Source organism: Rana temporaria, chromosome 12, assembly GCF_905171775.1.
Source record: "Rana temporaria chromosome 12, aRanTem1.1, whole genome shotgun sequence".
Lineage (NCBI taxonomy): Eukaryota > Metazoa > Chordata > Amphibia > Anura > Ranidae > Rana > Rana temporaria.
In genome coordinates, this window is record NC_053500.1 from 139,477,263 (window position 1) to 139,497,472 (window position 20,210).

Sequence of the window (20,210 nt, forward strand, 5' to 3'; positions counted from 1 at the left end):
AGACCCTCCAAAGGCATTTGTCAACCCAGCAGCTCCCCGGATTGTAGATCAGAGTTCAAGGATTGCAAAAGTCTCAGTCAGTATCCAGCCCCCCCAGCCCCCGCTCATTGCATATCTGATATTTAAAAGGGGATTGATTTTCAGAGTAGAAATCAGCACTTAGATTACAAAACACATTATGAGATCACTTTTGAATTGGCGCCTATAGAAGTGCCTGCACTGAAGGTTAGAGGTCAATTCCTGTGTTGCAGATACTGATGTCACTAGTGGAAGAATACAGAGAATATAGAGATGGGGGCCAGCGTTGGGTCAAACTGCATTGTGTGTCGTGGCTGTTTTGTCGTTCAATGATACAGAGGTAGGACCTGTTCCGCTGCGGGCCCCCGCCCCCTAACACCAACGATGTGCATCTATGGACATCGCAATAGAAGGTATGCAGACCGGCAGCCTAAACAGTTTTTTTTTAACTATTTCCCATTGGATAGTCTATCCTCACCACTGGTTTCCAATGGATAATCTATCCTTACCACCATTTCCCATTGGATAATCTATCCTCGCCACTATTTCCCATTGGATAGTCTATCCTCACCACCAGTTTCCAATGGATAATCTATCCTCACCACTGGTTTCCATTGGACAGTCTATCCTGGCCACCAGTTCCCATTGGATAAATTATCCTTAACACTGGTTCACATTGGATAATCTATCCTCACCACCATTTCCCATTGGATAATCTATCCTCACCACTGCTTCCCATTGGATAAATTATCCTCACCACCAGTTCCCATTGGACAATCTATCCTCACCACCATTTCTCATTGGATAATCTATCCTCACCACCATTTCTCATTGGATAATCTATCCTCACCACCATTTCCCATTGGATAATCTATCCTCACCACCTTTTCCCATTGGATAATCTATCCTCACCACCATTTCTCATTGGATAATCTATCCTCACCACTGGTTTCCATTGGACAGTCTATCCTCGCCACCAGTTCCCATTGGATAAATTATCCTCACCACTAGTTCACATTGGATAATCTATCCTCACCACCATTTCCCATTGGATAATCTATCCTCACCACTGCTTCCCATTGGATAAATTATCCTCACCACTGCTTCCCATTGGATAAATTATCCTCACCACCAGTTCCCATTGGAAAATCTATCCTCGCCACCATTTCCCATTGGATAATCTATCCACACCAGTGAGTCACCACTGGATAAATTATCCTCACCACCGGTCCCCATTAAATAAATTATGCTCACCAATGGTTTCCATTGGATAATCTATCCTCACCACTGGTTCCCATTGGATAATCTATCCGCACCACTATTTTCAATTGGATAATCAATCCTCACCACTGCTTCCCATTGGATAAATTATCCTCACCACCAGTTCCCATTGGAAAATCTATCCTCGCCACCATTTCCCATTAGATAAATTATGTTCACCACTGGTTTCCATTGGATAATCTATCAACTGGGAAATGGTGGTACGGATAGATTATCCAATGGGAACCAGTGGTGAGGATAATTTATCCAGTGGGAACCAGTGGTGAGGATAGCTTATCCAATGGAGAATAGTGGTGAGGATAGTCTATCCTCACCAGTGAGTCACCACTGGATAAATTATCCTGATCACTGGTTCCCATTGTATAATCTGACCTCACCATTATTTCCCATTGGATAGTCTATCCTCACCACCATTTCCCATCCTCAGCGCTTGTTCTGGTGACAACCACATCATTTTGGATTTCTCATTCCTTTCACAGCAGCCACCAGGAAAAATTAATTGAGAAATCTTACCAATGGGGACACCGCCAGCAAAAAAAACTCCTTTCCTGTTATATCAAAAATAAAATTTGTTGGATATCCCTTGAGAATTGGTCTTTTGCAGGCTGCCAAGTAGTCCATTTTTTTTAGGTCACTCTAAATCTCTATTTAATTCTTTATTAAATCGAATTTATTTTAAACTAATCTCTGTCTCATTCTTTAATTTAATTGAATGTAATTTAAATTAATCTCCATTTAATGCCAATTAAATGGTCCCTTTAGTGAGTCTCTCGTATATTCACTCCCTGCCACATAAATGGCGCAGAGGCCACAGCAAAAGAAAAGATGGGGGGGGAGGAGGGAACTTATATATAAAGCAACCCCCTAACACCCAGCATTGGTCAGTGACCGTCCAATAGAAGCAGCTTAAATTAGCGTCATACTGAAATCTTGCTGAAGAAGATACAAAGGATATAGCCCTCCGTGGAGTCCAGTGCATGTTGGTAGAAAAAAATTAGCAAATTTACGTTGAAAGGAAAAAAATGTCTTGTACAATTGATTTTGTAGAAGAGTTGGAGCCTCGACAGGAGGACCCCTGTGTTGGGGTTTGTAGTAACTCACCCCCCGCCCAATAAACTTTGGTCCTTGTGCATTCCTGCTGTACCAATGTCCAAGGTACGGTCATTTATAATGAAGGTGGGTTATGGGTTAGAGTTCAAGGGTGGTGGTCACCATGGGTCAACCGCCTTCTGCTCCTGCAGGATAGCCAGCACAGTACCACCCCACATGAAGGGAAAGGCCGCGGCCATGATTCACCGGATTGGAGGTAAAACAGTAGTCTCGATACAGGCACTCTGTAGATTGCTGCATTGACCTCGTCTGTGCAGTACCGACGCTGTCCGACTCGCCTTCTTAGCTCCGACACTCCACCACGTGGGCAGCCTGAGGTCCTTGTGTCCCTTTCACCCCTTTAGTGGCCTCATTGCAGTCACTGAGGGGCAAGTTAGAGTCTTAATACCTGTTGGGTAGGGAATGAGGGGCGAACCCTCCAGAATACCAATCCAATACCGATTTATTGATACTGCTAGAATTAAGTCGTTCTGAACCTCAAAGTCAGCTTAGTTCCATCAACGCTCGGCCAAACTCCAGGCCCCCGTTTTTTTGGCTGTACTGCTTACGTACCGACCACCACCGCCTAATATTTCCGAACCTTCATCTCTTTGCCGGTTACGCTGGCGGCGTTGGAGTTGACGTAGTTGAATCGCGGGCGCTGATTGGAGGTTTGCTTCTTCGTGTTGACTGGTGGGTTGGGCTGGGACCCCGTTCCTTGGTGGTCCGGCTGTTTCCCTGGTCCTGTATGGATTGAGAAGAGAACATTGTGAGTTGTTGGACTTTCGTAGGCCTATTAGCTAATAAGTCACAGGAACCAACAACCAATGGGCTTGTAATGGATGTTTTAATTGGGTGCCACTGGTGGAACTACTGCCCTAGCAGCCCATGTGGCTACTATAGACCCAGGGCAGGCAGGGGTTTGGATGAGGGACAGAAGATGTGTGAGTGGGGCTGACCCCTCCGACCTGGCAGCAGCTTGGAGCATAGTGACGATACAAAGTGAATTCTTATTAGTTGATTGGTTGGTTTGGGACAGTGGACCCCAAACTGCAAACCAGGGACTAGATCTGTCCCTTTGCTTGCCTTTATACAGTCCTTGGCAAACTACTCCTCCGACTGACACCAATGATGGGGCACTATTCCACTGACATCATCAATGGGGAATTATTCCTCCCACTCACACCAATGATGGGACACTATTTCTCCCACTGACACCAATGATGTGGCACTATTCTTCCTACTGACACCAATATTGGGGCACATTTCCTCCCCTGACACCAATGATGGGGCAAATTTTCCCCCCTGACACCAACGATTGAGCACTATTCCTCCCACTGACACCAATGTTGGGACAATATTTCTCCCACCGACACCAATGATGGGACACTATTCCTCCCACTGACACCAATGTTGGGACAATATTTCTCCCACTGACACCAATGATAGGACACAATTCCTTCAAATGACACCAATAATATTGCGCTATATTAAGATACCTCTCAACTCACTAATGGGACAATATTCTTCCCACTGACACCAATGATGGGGCACATTTCCTCCCACTGACACCAATGATGGGACACTATTCCTTCCAATGACACCAATTGTCACAATTGCACTAATACGGCTACAATCATGTCAAGAATGACACCAATGATGGGGCACTATTCCTCCCACTGACACCAATGATGGGTAACATTTCCTCCCACTGACACCAATGATGGGGCACTATTATTCTCAATGATAGGGCACCATTCCTTCCATTGACACCAATGATGGGACAATATTCCTCCCACTGACACCAATGATAGGGCATTATTCCTCCCATGGATACCAATGATGGGGCACTAATACTCCCATGAATACATAATGATGGGGCATTTTCTACTCCCACCGGCAACAGTCTGCCACCTTAAAACTTGAAACTGGCCCTTTGTTTGGAAAGTTTGGCGCCCCCTGGCCTAGGATGACTGCATCTTGTACATTTTTAAGAAGATTTGATTTTGTTATACGGCTTCTGTACCATAAACAGTTGCCATGTTATGACAGCGAAAGGAGCGGCAGCAGACTTATAAGCTCATTTCTTGGTCACTCTGCTCTCTCCTCAATGCAGTATAACCGAGTCCCCCAGTCTGAGCTTTGCTGTACTGCAAGAGGCCAGGTCACATTCCGGTACTTACATTGCTTGTATTTGTAATAAATAAATGTCATGATGTGATTACAGAGCTGCTATGTTGGTGCCTCTGATACCTGCCCCCGAGGTCACTCACCCGTCTGGTTCTGAGGAAGTCTGACCTGCGCGATCGGCAGTGCGACCTTCCCCGGAGCGCGGCCGTTTCCTCCCTGAGGGCCGTTCGTCTGGATCTTGTGCTCGGAATTGCTCTCCAGGATTCTGTTTCGGGAAGGATGGTTCTTTGGTCGGATCAGCTGCAGAAGCATAAAAAATCCGTCATTAAAAGGGGAGTCCCAAAAAATTATCTTTGTATTTAGGGGTGGAGCCTGGTGGACAGAGGCGGCCCCTGACTACATTATGTATCCCAGACTCACCTGAATTATTCTCCATAATATAAACATAGCATGATATCCAACAGGGATGGTGGGAACCCCTCATAATGGGCACAGCACGTGTACAGACCCGGGAACTCCGCACAGGGATGGTGGGAACCCCTCATAATGGGCACAGCAGGTGTACAGACCCGGGAACTCGGCACAGGGATGGTGGGAACCCCTCATAATGGGCACAGATGTACAGACCCGGGAACTCAGCACAGGGATGGTGGGAACCCCTCATAATGGGCACAGTAGGTGTACAGACCCGGGAACTCAGCACAGGGATGGTGGGAACCCTTCATAATGGGCACAGCAGGTGTACAGACCCGGGAACTCAGCACAGGGATGGTGGGAACCCTTCATAATGGGCACAGCAGGTGTACAGACCCGGGAACTCGGCACAGGGATGGTGGGAACCCCTCATAATGGGCACAGCAGATGTACAGACCCGGGAACTCAGCACAGGGATGGTGGGAACCCCTCATAATGGGCACAGCAGATGTTCAGACCCAGGAACTCAGCACAGGGATGGTGGGAACCCCTCATAATGGGTACAGCAGGCCTACAGACCCGGGAACTCAGCACAGGGATGGTGGGAACCCCTCATAATGGGCACAGCAGTTGTACAGACCCGGGAACTCAGCACAGGGATGGTGGGAACCCCTCATAATGGGCACAGCAGGCCTACAGACCCGGGAACTCAGCACAGGGATGGTGGGAACCCCTCATAATGGGCACAGCAGGCCTACAGACCCAGGAACTCAGCACAGGGATGGTGGGAACCTCTCATAATGGGCACAGCGGGTGTACAGACCTGGGAACTCGGCACAGGGATGGTGGGAACCCCTCATAATGGGCACAGCGGGTGTACAGACCCAGGAACTCAGCACAGAGATGGTGGGAACCCCTCATAATGGGCACAGCAGTTGTACAGACCCGGGAACTCAGCACAGGGATGGTGGGAACCCCTCATAATGGGCACAGCAGGTCTACAGACTCGGGAACTCACCACAGGGATGGTGGGAACCCTTCATAATTGCGCACAGCAGGTGTACAGACCCGGTAACCCAGCACAGGGATGGTGGGAACCCCTCATAATGGGCACAGCAGGTGTACAGACCCGGGAACTCAGCACAGGGATGGTGGGAACCCCTCATAATGTGCACAGTAGGTGTTCAGACCCAGGAACTCAGCACAGGGATGGTGGGAACCCCTCATAATGGGCACAGTAGGTGTACAGACCCGGGAACTCAGCACAGGGATGGTGGGAACCCCTCATAATGGGCACAGCAGGTGTACAGACCCGGGAACTCAGCACAGGGATGGTGGGAACCCCTCATAATGGGCACAGCAGGTGTACAGACCCGGGAACTCAGCACAGGGATGGTGGGAACCCCTCATAATGGGCACAGCAGGTGTACAGACCCGGGAACTCAGCACAGGGATGGTGGGAACCCCTCATAATGGGCACAGCAGGTCTACAGACTTGGGAACTCACCACAGGGATGGTGGGAACCCTTCATAATTGCGCACAGCAGGTGTACAGACCCGGTAACCCAGCACAGGGATGGTGGGAACCCCTCATAATGGGCACAGCAGGTGTACAGACCCGGGAACTCAGCACAGGGATGGTGGGAACCCCTCATAATGGGCACAGCGGGTGTACAGACCCGGGAACTCAGCACAGGGATGGTGGGAACCCCTCATAATGTGCACAGTAGGTGTTCAGACCTGGGAACTTAGCACAGGGATGGTGGGAACCCCTCATAATGGGCACAGCAGGTGTACAGACTCGGGAATTGACCTACTCCTGAAATAGCTTGACCCTGGCTGTCTATACAACCCAGAACAAGCACTGAGATCAGGAGAGTCAGGGGGAAGTCAGGAAAAACCTGAATACTGGTTTTGGTGACCTGTACAGAGGCCTCGGGATCTGAGATATCATTCTAAATCCCACCATTCTTCAAGCCTTACCCCCTGGCCGGTGACCTCAAAGGACCGCGACCTCTTTTTCCTGCGTTTCACCTCCAGTGTCTCCTCCCTTTTCTCCTGCTTCTGGGCCCCTTTCTTTGGCACGGGCTGCCAGAATCCTGGAGAATCACTCCCGCGGTTTCCTCCCGCCAGCGCCACCACCATCTCCCCGGTGCTGGTGGAAAGGTTATCTTCACTGGCGGCGTGGTGGAGTGGCGAGGCGGGTACCCGCTGGTCTCGGAACGGGTTGTCCTCGCTCTCGCTCAGCGAGTGGACGGACAGGTTGCTTCTCTCCTTCATCTGCTGGAGAGGCTGGAGGCGGTCACCCTCGATGACCCGGGAACGCCGCCCGGCTGCCTTCACCGAGATATTTTTAATACTGCTGAGGATCTCCTTCTTTTCTGTAATAAAAAGTGACACAAAATTAATAGGCTATAAGCAATGGGAGCTCGGGGGACGGGCTCCTGAACATGTGATTGGGAGGTCAATCCTGCCCATGAGGTTCTAACCATTCCTTACTCCATCCAAAGCCTAATATAAAAAAAATATATATATCTGGCTTTACATACAGTACATATTCATATGTGGCTGATGTTCTGCTGTAGCCCCCACAGGACAGAAAAGTCATAGCACCTCCCCAAAAAATGTAATCAGTGGGTGGGGCTGTGACACTGTAATATTTTCCTGCTACTTACCTTTGCGTGTTAAAGCGACCTTATTGATGCCTTCAGGAGAGGAGTTGATGTACTGGCTCATGCTCACCAGATTGCTCCGTGGAAATGACTGCAAAAGTAGAAAATCTAGTAATTAAAGTGGAACTCCGGGCAAACAAAAAAAGCCCACCCTCTAAGACCACTGGTTCTCAACCACCAGGCCATGGCATCCCTCATCCTGGGCCTGCAGCTAGCTGCAGGCCCCTAAACTCCCACAGTGCCACCCAACCTCCCACAGTGCCATCCAACCTCCCACAGTGCCACCCAACCTATCATAATGCCACCCAACCTCCCACAGTGCCTCTCAACGTTTTGCAGTGCCTCACAACCTCCTACAGTGCCATCCAAACTCCCACTATGCCTCTCAATCTCTCAAAGTGCCTCCCAACCTCCCACAGTGCCTTCCAAACTCCCACAGTGCCTCACAAGCTCCTGCAGTGCCTTCCAACCTCTCACAGTGCCTCACAACCTCACACAGTGCCTCACAACCTCACACAGTGCAACCCAACCTCCAACAGCTCCTCCCAACCTTCAACAGGGCCTCACAACCTCCAACAGAGCCTCACAACCTCCCACAATGTCTCCCAAACTCTCACAGTGCCTCACAAACTGCCACAGTGCAACCTAACCTCCAACAGCTCCTCACAGCCTCCAACAGAGCCACCCAGATCCCACAATGTCTCCCAACCTCACACGGTGCCTCACAACCTCACACGGTGCCTCACAAACTGCCACAGTGCAACCCAACCTCCAACAGAGCTTCACAACCTCCAACAGAGCCTCACAACCTCCCTTAGTGCCCTCAAGAACCCTCAGTACCGATCAACTTTCCCCCAGTGCCTCTCAGCCTCAAACAGTTCCCCCTAAATTTCTGCCAAGCTTCCAGGCCCCATTAATGCCCCCAACAGTGTCCCCCAGCCCAGCCCCCACAAAAACAAACTCCATGCAGACATGGCAACAGTACTCTGGGTTGCAGGAAGGATTTTGCCTTTTCCCCATGCATTCAACTTCCCAAGATCAACATTCTACCAGTAATGTGCTGCACATAAGCTACCAGGAAAGAGCGCAGCACTTCTGCAGAGATGCCTGGAGTGCAAGTTTTTTTTTTTTTCCGCCTTGGCCCTGATCACATGATCATGTAGGCAGACCCTCCCACTCAGCACAGACTGGCTTAATTCAATACCTACAAGCACAGGAACAGGCAGGGAGGGGTGAGGGGATGCAGGGAGTGGGAGGGGTGAGGGATGCAGGAAGTGGGAGGGGTGAGGGGAGTCTCAAGACTATTTATAGTTCAAGAAACAAGAAACCATTTCTCCTTTTTCTTCTTCAGTTATCTGCACAATACAAAAAGTGGATCTGTATATAAAGCAACCCCCACACTGCTTCCAGGAACTCTCTATAGCATTAATTTTTCGTTAGAAAAACAAATAAATTACATGACACAAGAGGCAGAGTTTGTACCAAAGGGCAATACCATTCTAGTGTTCCTAGGTCTCCGCAGAGGCTGTGTACTGTGGAAGGGGGAGCTGGGGGCGGAGTTATCTACAGAGGCCTCCCAGGAGGAACACATCAAACAGTTTTCTGTAGCTTTAGGAGATTTCTGAGCTCCAAAACGGACACCTTACAGCTCAATATCTCAAAATCTCAGCTCTTCTTTCAACGGCAAGTAAAATCCAAGCCACTTACCTCCTTGCTGACCATCCCGTTCACATGAATTGGAGGCGGAGTCACCACTGTGGAATTCTTAAGGTGACGGGCACGGGGGCTGGTTTTAAACACTTTATTGGTATCACTGTTGAAAAAAAAAGGATCGAAGGGTGTGCTTAAAACCTCCTATTCATGTTATAACTGCAGGCAATGTACATAGAAAGCTAAAGAAAATAGACGTCATTCACAAAAATAACACATAAGTGGCAGTTAATTTCGGCTGATTCCAAATGACAGTTATTTTCGGTTAAGTCCAATGAGATTTCAAAATTACACAGATTAAAATAAGGATCCTTATCCTTGTTCCATCCTGTCCAAGGGTGACAACACTGCTCCTCCATACAGTAGACATGTGCCATTCTTTTCGTTCCGCATTATTTTTTTTACTGAATTTCCACAAAATTTCCACAAATTCGGAAATATCCGAATTAACGAAAACCCATTTAACAAATTTTTTCGAATATTCGTAAATTTGTTATTCTAAATTCGATAATTTGAAAATAAATGAAAATGCAAAAGAACGAAAATACAAAAATAAGAACGAAAATCCGAAATAATAACTAAATTAATTAATAATAATAATAATAATAATAACTTAACAATTAAATTAAAGGTATTGGAATTTCTTTTCAAATTTGCTGTTAGTAAAAGTAATGAATACAAATTAATCTGAAGTTATGAATTTTCCGAAATAACGAATGCTGCATCTAAACAAATGGAACATAACACATTTATAATAATATAATAATATATAACAATAATAATAAAAACTTTTAATATTATTATTAATTTATTCCGTTCCATTTGTTTAGATGCGACGACATTCATTTTGGATAATTCGTAACTTCGCATACATTAGTATTCGTTCACCAACAGCCAAACTTGAAAGGAAATTCCAATAACTATACTTTAATAGTTAGTTAGTTAGTTAGTTAATTAGTATTTTGATTTTCTGGATTTTCTAATTTTCTAATTTTTGAATTTCCGAAATAACGAATGCCACATCTAAACGAATGGAGCGTAAAAAATTATTAATAATAAATGACCATAAAAATAAAACATTTTTATTATTATAATTAATTAATAATTTGTTTCGTTCAGTTTGTTTCGACATTTAACATTCATTATTTCGGATAATTTGTAACTTATTTGTTAAAGGTGCCTAACAGTCAAATTCAAAAAGGAAATTACAATACCTATAATTTAATAATTAGTTATTATTTATTTAGTTAGTATTTCGATTTTTCCCGGATTTGGGATTTTGGAATTTCAGAATTTTGAATTTCCGGATTTTCGAATTCCAGAATTTTTGGGAATTTCAAACATAATAGTTATTTATTAATTAGTTAGTCAGTTAATATTTTACGGATATAAGATTTTAGAATTTTGGAGTTTCAGAATTTTTGAATTTAGGAATTTCCAAATTCACGAATTTCAAATTTGCGGATTTTCAAATTTTCGGATTTATCATTTTCAAATTTATGAATTTATGAATCTTAAAGCGGAAGTCCACCCTATTTCAATACATTATCTTAATCAAACAGCAGACTAGAATGCATTAAGGAACGGAAGGTGTTTTTTTTTTCTGTGACAGTACCTTTGATATCAGCAGCTGTCACTCGGCTTCCTGTCCTCTCTCTTTAGCGGGTAGTCTGCGGGTAGTGAGTTATATCCTTTACCCGCAATGTCTCCTGGGAGCTTTTCTCATTGCTTCCTCTGAGTTATCGTGGGATTTCCTAAAGCGTGACGCCGCTGTCTCGTCACATCAGGCTCCCCATCACAGATTGCTCCGGAAGTAACGATCCGTCGTGCGCCATCTTGCTACTCCCCACACTCCTGCACATTAATGATAGCGTGAGAAGGGTCAAGCGGTGTAGCAATCTGTGATAGGAGAGCCGAATGTGACGAGACACCGCCCGTTTAGATGGAAACCCGGAACAAGGAAATGAGTGCTTGTGGGCTTCACAGTGCCCACAAGCAAAATGGAAACGGCGTTACAAAGAAAATATAATTCCAGATGAAATCGGACAGCGGATGACTTTAAACAGCAGAAGAGTGAGTCCTCTCTTTATACGCCATAAATAACTTAGTGCCCAAAAAAAACGAATGGCTGCGGGAGATCCGCTTTAAGATTTCTGATTTTTGAATTTATGGATTTCGGATTTTCAAATTCACAAATTTATGAATTTCGATCATAACGCACGACATTAAAATAAAACAAAAAAAACGAATGAAACGAAAACAAAATAATTTTTCCGCAGCGCACATGTCTACCATACAGTACGGCGAGTGAGCGTTGTCTCCCTAAAACAGGATGTGGCAGGATCACCAGGTGAAAAAACAAAACAAAAAAAAAAAGTCTGAAATCAGAAAATGAATGCAGCCATCAAATGATATAATGATAATTCTGGAGGTAACAGTCAGGGCACAGAAGAGGTTCTTCTCACCTCTCAGCGTCAGAGAGAAGCCGCGGTAAGATTCGGCGGTACGACTCCCGGTAATGGAGATTGCGGTTGTCGGATCCGAAGGTTCTCACGCTCTCTTGGTCGGAGTCCGGTTCCTGGGAGGTCTCCTCCGCGGTGATCTGAGGGATTTTCGGTAAGGAGCTCTGGCTGTCCTGCAATGGAGGGGATGAAGGTCCGCTCAGTGTATGATGTCACACAATAAAACAACATGGCCGCCGCCGTCTATTCACAATTAAAGGAACACTCCCAGGTTTCACAGATGTAAAATATGTGTCCGAATTTCAGTGGACATTTTTTTTTTTGGTATTTAGTGTCAGTGGGCCGGATTCAGATACATTGGTGTATCTTTGCGGCGGGCGTAACGTATCTCATATATGTTACGCCGCCGTAAATTAGGGCGCAAGTTCCGTATTTAGAAAGAATTTGCGCCCTATGTTACGGTGGCATAACGTATGTGTTCCGGCGTAAGCCCGCCTAATTCAAATGTCGATGATGTGGGCGTGTTTTATTCAAATTTAGTGTGACCCCACTTATTTGAAATTGTTTATGAACGGCGCATGCGCCGTTCGTGAAAGAATCCCAGTGCGCATGCTCGAAATTACGCCGCAAATCGTCAATGCTTTAGACGTGAACGTAACTTACGTACAGCCCTATTCGGGAACGACCTACGCAAAATTTTCAAAATTCGACACGGGAACGACGTCTATACTTAACATAGGATACCCCTCATATAGCAGGGGTAACTTTACGCCGGAAAAAGCCTAACGTAAACGACATAAAAAAATGCGCCGGGAAGACGTACGTTTCTGAATCGGCGTATCTACCTAATTTGCATATTCCTTGCGTAAATATACGGAAGCGCCACCTAGCGGCCAGCGTAAATATGCAGCCTAAGATACGACGGTGTAAGACACTTACGCTGGTCGGATGTTAGGGATCTTAGGGAAATCTATGCGTAACTGATTCTATGAATCAGGCGCATAGATACGACCCCGCACACTCATCCGGAGATACGCTGTCGTTAACTCCTATCTGAATCCGGGCCAGTGTGTCTTAGGTAGGATAAAAAAAAAAAAAAATTATATCAAATTTTTAATTTTTCTTTCCTAGTGCCAATCCATGGCAGCATACACGCCTACTACATATATGCTGCCTATTACTTTGCCCAGGGGCCCTTGATGCTATTAAGATGGTCCTGCCACCCAACAGTGTTCCTCTCGGTAGCTTTGTAATGGTGAGATTTGGGCTAAACTAAAAAATCTAGTGGGACCATCCAGTGGCGTAGCGTGGGTTGTCAGCGCCTGGGGGGAGGCAAGTAATTTGTGCCCCCCCTCCGACCCATGGACTTACCTATTTTCAGCTTAGCTCCAGTCTGGTCACATAATCCACTGTGTGAGACAGCAGTGGCTGTAGGGAAGAGGAGAGCGTGCTTGATAATGGCTGGTAAAGCCTGAAGTGGTGACATTATGCATATGTTCCTATGTCCCATCTGTTGTTGGCACTCCCTCCTCTCCACACTCATGACAGCGCCCCTTTAAATTTTGCGCCCCTAGGGCGGTGGTCCCCCTCGCACCCCCCTTGCTACGCCACTGGGACCATCTTGCCCCAGATTCACCACACTCCATAGATTTGGTAGCTGAACGAACCTTCAAAGTCAAAACTGAAGATCGGTCGACGAGACTAATACGTTCTAAAGTGCCCTCTTCCAGCTCGCGGAGGTAGACTTCATACAGGTCCTCCAGACGGTGCGGGACGGCCAAGTTGTGATCTGTAAAATGAGTTCTCAGGAGTTATAACCACTAAAAAAAGGCGAACAAAGCATTTTCTGCACAACACAAGAGAAAATTAGGCAAATGATGGCTGGGGGATTATACCGCCACCGGTCCGGGAGGTCCGGGAGGGGGTTCCATACAAAGTAACCACTGTAGATAATGAAGTGAAAGCTTTTCAGATAATTGAGAAAATCAATGATATTTGTAAATGCTTCATGAATTGGGTAATATGCCGCGTACATGCGTCCGTTTTAACCGCGCAATTGTCATTCAAATTAGCGAGAACGCTGAAAACTGGCCTGGGCAGGAAAGGGGGTGAAAGTGCCCGGTAGGCAAGTAGTTAACTGCATCAAGTCTTCTGCCCTGCCAGATAGGGCGGTGCTGTGTGGCGGCAGAGCTGTGTAAATCTCAGGACTGGATGGACAGATATACAAATATGTCCCCCCCCCCCCAAAATGAAATCCGATTATGGTTTTGAGTTAAAGCTTGGCATCAGACCCCCTGCATTGCCTTTACCTGCGATGATCCTCCTCTGCTGCCGGATGATCTCGTCGCAGATGCAGCGGTGCTGCTCGAATCTCTGCACCATGTAGTTCTTCTGGCGGATCATGTTGTCCTTCAGGAGGGCGTGCGACTGCATCTCGGTGTTCTCGATCTCCAGCTCGTGCACCTTACACAGCAGGCTCAGGACTTCCCTCTGCTCCTCCGAGCTGATCCTCTTCGGTAAAATCTCCTCCAGCCGCCGCGCTCGCTGGCGGATCTCCCGAAATCTCCTCTCCAGCTCCAGCTGTGTGGGAAGAGGGTGGCGGTGTTAATAAGAGGGGGTGCATTTGACTCAAATGGGTCCTCCTCCCAGGATTTCTCATTTTAACCTCCCGCCGCCCATGTAATGCGTATGCGCAGCGGCAAAGTGGGTGTGGCCTTAACGCCCACATGCAGCACATATGCATCCGTTGGTGGCAAAGCATGTAAAAGCGAAAACAGCTGAAACTATAAATGAATGAAAAAGCGGCTTCAGGCTGGCTCCTCCCAGGCCATTTTATTCTATAAAGCAACCTACCGTATTTGCCGGCGTAAAAAGACGACTGGGCGTATAAGACGACCCCCTATTTTTCCAGGAAAAATGTTGGTTTTGGGATATACTCACCATATAAGACGACCCCCTTCTTACTAGTCTTTCTGGAAGCTGAGGGGTAGCCGGAAAAACAACCACTGACAGGAACAACCGCTGACAGGAACAACCACTTACAGGAACATGCTTTTTTCAAATCTCACTGTGCCATTACATTACATTACATGCCTCCACTGTGCCATCACTTGCCCCCACTGTGCCATCACTTGCCCCCACTGTGCCATCACTTGCCCCCACTGTGCCATCACTTGCCCCCACTGTACCATCACCTGCCCCCACTGTGCCATCACTTGCCCCCACTGTGCCATCACTTGCCCCCACTGTGCCATCACTTGCCTCCACTGTGCCATCACTTGCCCCTACTGTGCCATCACTTGCCCCCACTGTGCCATCACTTGCCCCCACTGTGCCATCACTTGCCTCCACTGTGCCATCACCTGCCCCCACTGTGCCATCACTTGCCTCCACTGTGCCATCACTTGCCCCCACTGTGCCATCACTTGCCCCCACTGTGCCATCACTTGCCCCCACTGTGCCATCACTTGCCCCCACTGTGCCGGCCAAGACGATCTCCCTACTTTATTTTTTTGCAGATTCTGGCTTCCAGGCTGCGGGCATCCATGATATTACATGCCTCACTGTGCCATTACATTACATTACATGCCTCCACTGTGCCATTACATTACATGCCTCCACTGTGCCATCACTTGCCCCCACTGTGCCATAACTTGCCCCCACTGTGCCATCACTTGCCCCCACTGTGCCATCACTTGCCCCCACTGTGCCATCACTTGCCCCCACTGTGCCATCACTTGCCCCCACTGTGCCATCACTTGCCCCCACTGTGCCGGCCAAGACGATCTCCCTACTTTATTTTTTTGCAGATTCTGGCTTCCAGGCTGCGGGCATCCATGATATTACATGCCTCACTGTGCCATTACATTACATTACATGCCTCCACTGTGCCATTACATTACATTACATGCCTCCACTGTGCCATCACTTGCCCCCACTGTGCCATAACTTGCCCCCACTGTGCCATCACTTGCCCCCACTGTGCCATCACTTGCCCCCACTGTGCCATCACTTGCCCCCACTGTGCCGGCCAAGACGATCTCCCTACTTTATTTTTTTGCAGATTCTGGCTTCCAGGCTGCGGGCATCCATGATTCAAAAGCCGCGCCTCCTCCTCAGACTGTTCCGCGATAGGCGGAACACAAATTTTCCCAGCAGTGCCTCTGTTCAGTGTTACGCCTATCGCGGATGTCCTCTTCGTCCGAGGATGAGAAGGCATCCGTGATAGGCGGAACACTGAACAGAGGCCCTGCTGGGAAAATTTGTGTTCCGCCTATCACGGAACTGTCTGAGGAGGAGGTGCGGCTTTTAAATCATGGATGCCTGCAGCCTGACGGAGACTGTCATCGGCGTATAAGACCACCCCCGACTTTGGATGCATTTTTTTGCATCCAAAAGGTCGTCTTATACGCCGGAAAATACGGTAGTTAGGAATCATCATCTTATTTCACTTTTATACCTTACTGTATTTATAGCAATATTTTTCCCTTTCCAATTCAAATGCGTTTTCTAATTCGAATTATTTGAATTCGATTCAATTGTTTTGTGATATGCATTACTATTTTGATTGGGAAATTCGGATATATCCGAATCTCTAAATAAACAAAAATTTTGTCTACATTTCCATCTGTAACGAAATCAGTTGCTCGTGTCCAATATCCATTTAGAAATAATAAAATGACACAAATCTGCCATACCTTCTGCCTGTGGAGTCTTCCTTGGTCTCCCACCAGCGCCTGGATGTTCTCTCTGGCCGCGGTGACCTCCTGCGGCTCCATGATGTCAGACTGGTCGTCTCCCGTATCAGAGTCCTTCTCGCTGTCGTCCTTTCCATAGGATTCCCTCTGCAGCTCTTCCCTCCATTTGCGCACTCGCCGGGTCTTTTCTTGCTCCCAACTTTGAAAGTCACAGAGCAAACATTGGAATTAGTCGTGACAATCGCCATTTTATTCTCTAGATTCTCTGCTAAAAATATATATAATGTTTGGGGGTTCTAAGTAATTTTCTAGCAAAAAAAAAATACGGATTTTAACTTGTAAACACCAAGGCCCGGATTCAGAAAGCCTGGCGTAACTTTGTGCGGGCGTAGCGTATCTCAGATACGCTACGCCGCCGTAACTTAGTGAGGCAGGTTCTGTATTCAGAAAGAACCTGCGCCCTAAGTTACGGGGGCGCAGCGTATGTGGTCCGGCGTAAGCCCACGCAATACAAATTATCCAGGCAGTGGGCTTGTTGTATGTTAATGAATGGTGACCCCACGTAAATGACGTTTTTTACTAGCGGCGCATGCGCCGTCCGTGGACGTATCCCAGTGCGCATGCTCAAAATTACGCCGCAAAGCCTCATTGGTTTCGACGTGAACGTAACTTACGCCCAGCCCCATTCATGGACGACTTACGCAAACGACGCAAAATTCTATGCTGGCCCGACGTCCATACCTAACATTGGCTACGTCTCATATAGCAGGGGTAACTTTACGCCGGAAAAAACCTTACGTAAACGACGTAAAAAAATGCGCCGGGCGGACGTACGTTTCTGAATCGGCGTATCTACCTAATTTACATATTCTATGCGTAAATCTACGGAAGCGCCACCTAACGGCCAGCGTAAATATGCAACTAAGATACGACGGCGTAAGAGACTTACGTCAGTCGTATCTTAGCCAAATTTCAGCGTATCTTGCTTTCTGAATACAGAAAGAAGATACGCCGGCGCATCCTAGAATTTACACGGCGTATCAATAGATACGCCGACGTAAATTCTTTCTGAATCCGGGCCCAAATGTCAGAAATAGGCTTAGTTATGAAAGGGTTAAACTAGGGCTTATTTTTGGGGAAACCCGGTAGAAGCAAGGCATCTCATGCAGCCAGGGGAGGGCTGGGCTGGGGGACAGGGTGGCAATTGCCTCCCAGGCCGTTCGAACTTATGTTCAAAATGGCCGGCGCAGCCGCTGCCTTGTACCATTTTCTTTTTTTATTCTGCACTAGGAAGTCGGGCTGTTGCATTCCGGGAGTTGTACTCCACGCTCAAGCTCCCGGTGGGTGGAAAACAGAGCAGCGCAGAGGAAAAACTACAACTCCCTGGGACTGGATTCTTGGAAGCAGGCAGAGGCAGTGTGTGCCAGGGAGTCGGGACGCAGGGCTGGGCGCTGGCTGCAACTTAACCCCAGGACCAGGAGCATTACCCCCCCCCAGGAGGCCGTGGCGTGCAAGGACCTGCTGAGCTGAGATCACTGAGGTGAGAGACCCTGACACCCCTAGCTGACCTCCCACCCCCCCCATACACCCCATGTAACCTGCCCCAGGTATTAGGGTGCATTGATGGGCACTGGAGTTGGCTGCACTGATGGGCTCTGGTGAGGCTGCATTAAAAAAACAGGTGGGCCATGGATGATGAGCTCATTCGGCGGTTCAATGGGCCACTTGACTGGACTTGCCCCTCAGGTCACAATGCGTGACCTCATCAAGTGCAGATTTGTCACAACTTGGCTTCCTTCTATGAAACATGAAAGTTCTCTGAAATATGAAATGTAACTTTGAAAAACTTACTCTGCGACGATTAGGAAATGCCGAGACGTCTCCATTTGTATTTCCATGTGGTTGCTCTCCAGTTCCATCAGCTGCCTCCGGATCTCCATCTGCTCTCTGAAGGCCTTGATCAGCTGTTCTCGAAGTTGGTCTATCTCTCGGCGGTCGTAGGGCAAAGTGTGGAGCTGGACCTCGGCTAGAGGGCAAGGCACAGGGTTAGTAGAGTCGGGAACAAAAGGTTTGATCGGCTATTATCATTCACCAAGACTTTAAAAAAAAAAACACATATGGAGACGAGGAATGTAGGTTCCCCAAGAAGAAGTTTTCTTTTGGAAGACCTCTCCAGAAACAATTGTCCAAGAATGGATTTATCTTCGTTTTGGAGAGATTTCTACTCACTTCCTGTTTTTCTGCAACTGGTCGGGACATCTCCCCAGAGGGACACAGCAAAAAACAGGGGGTTCTAAACCTTCCATTCTCGAAAACGAAAAAAAAGTTTGTCTGTGGACATACCATGAGCCGATTGTATCCACGTACAGTGGAACCTCGGATTGCGAGTAACGCGGTTAAAGAGCGTTTCGCTGTATTTCCTAAAATCCTAACTCGGTTTGTGAGTGTCGTCTCCCAAAACGAGCAGGATTCAGGCCAAAGCGGTGTGCAGTACCGCGTTTAGCCTGAGGGGGAGGGGGGAGCCGAGCGGTGCCGTTCGGAAACGTCCGGAAAGGCCCGAGGACAGTTCTGCTGACCTCTGCAAACCTCGGGGAGGCTCGTGAACGGAATCCTGAGGTTTGCCGAGGTCAGCCGAACTGTCATTGGGCCTTTCTGCCCGTTTACGAGGCTCTCCGGCACCCCTCGCCTCTGGCAGCATGCGGTATTGCATGCCATTGAAGTTAATGCGGAACTCTGCAATATATTACATTTCTTTATTTTTAGGTTTAGATATGTTTTAGAATGTCCCCCCAGGACCATCCTGCCCCGAGGTAGGGCACACATGGAAGGACAGGTGTAGGATTACCCTGGATGTTGCGGATGTCGCCCCTCTCGCCCCGGATCTGTTTGACGCTTTGCTCGTCAATCTTCCCCTTGAGTCTCTGGATCTCGTTCCTCAGCTCGGAGATGATGCTGGTGTACTGGGCGATGTGGTAGGACACGTTCAGGAGGTTCCTCTTGACCTGGTGGACGGCGACACAAAACGGCAATAAAAACTTGATAAAAAGTTCTGACAATTCCACTCGACCAAAAAAAAAAAAAATCAATATATATATATAAAAAAGTTCTGACAATTCCACTCGACCAAAAAAAAAAAATTAACACAACAAGTTTTGTCTTTAGATACTTTCATTCTTTTAATGTCCAAGTGTAGACTTCAGGGCCGCCATCAGGGAGGTACAGGCAGTACACCTGTAAGGGTTTTTATTATATATATATATATATATATATATATACATATATATATACATATATATATATATATATATATATATATATATATATATATATATATATATATATATTATTATTATTATTTTTAATTTATTTTTTGTTTTGTTTTTATTAAAGGGCCCAGAGGTCTCCAGGGCCCTGGATGGCAACCCCCCTTTTTTTTTCATAAAAACTTTATCTTTATTTATTTTTTATATATAGATTTTTTATTCTTATTAAAAGGGCCTAGAGGTCCCCAGGGCCCCGGATGGAAACCACCCTTTATTTAAAAAATAATGTTTAATATATATATATATATATTGTTTTTATTAAAGGGCCCAGAGGTCCCCAGGTGGCAACCCCCCTTTTTTTTAATAATTTTTTTTAATATATATATTTATTATTTAATTTTTTTTTTATTAAAGGGCCCAGAGGTCTCCAGGGCCCTGGATGGCAACCCCCCTTTTTTTCATAAAAACTTTATT

General features: G+C 46.9%; 1 protein-coding gene across 1 annotated transcript in view; it reads right to left on the reverse strand.

The window, feature by feature from the left end:
- Window positions 1-559: 559 nt before the first annotated feature.
- The window catches only part of KIF19 (kinesin family member 19), a 63,626-nt gene continuing 43,975 nt past the window's right edge, over window positions 560-20,210 (reverse strand). Inside the window, exons 10-20 of the mRNA XM_040330979.1 lie at window positions 19,319-19,475; window positions 18,325-18,499; window positions 16,474-16,672; window positions 14,086-14,356; window positions 13,444-13,565; window positions 11,780-11,949; window positions 9,312-9,417; window positions 7,608-7,695; window positions 6,916-7,313; window positions 4,662-4,818; window positions 560-3,132 (exon numbers count right to left, since the gene is read on the reverse strand). Of these exons, the coding sequence (XP_040186913.1) occupies window positions 2,975-3,132; window positions 4,662-4,818; window positions 6,916-7,313; window positions 7,608-7,695; window positions 9,312-9,417; window positions 11,780-11,949; window positions 13,444-13,565; window positions 14,086-14,356; window positions 16,474-16,672; window positions 18,325-18,499; window positions 19,319-19,475 (2,001 nt within the window). The 3' untranslated portion in view covers window positions 560-2,974. The remainder of the gene's footprint in view (window positions 3,133-4,661; window positions 4,819-6,915; window positions 7,314-7,607; window positions 7,696-9,311; window positions 9,418-11,779; window positions 11,950-13,443; window positions 13,566-14,085; window positions 14,357-16,473; window positions 16,673-18,324; window positions 18,500-19,318; window positions 19,476-20,210) is intronic.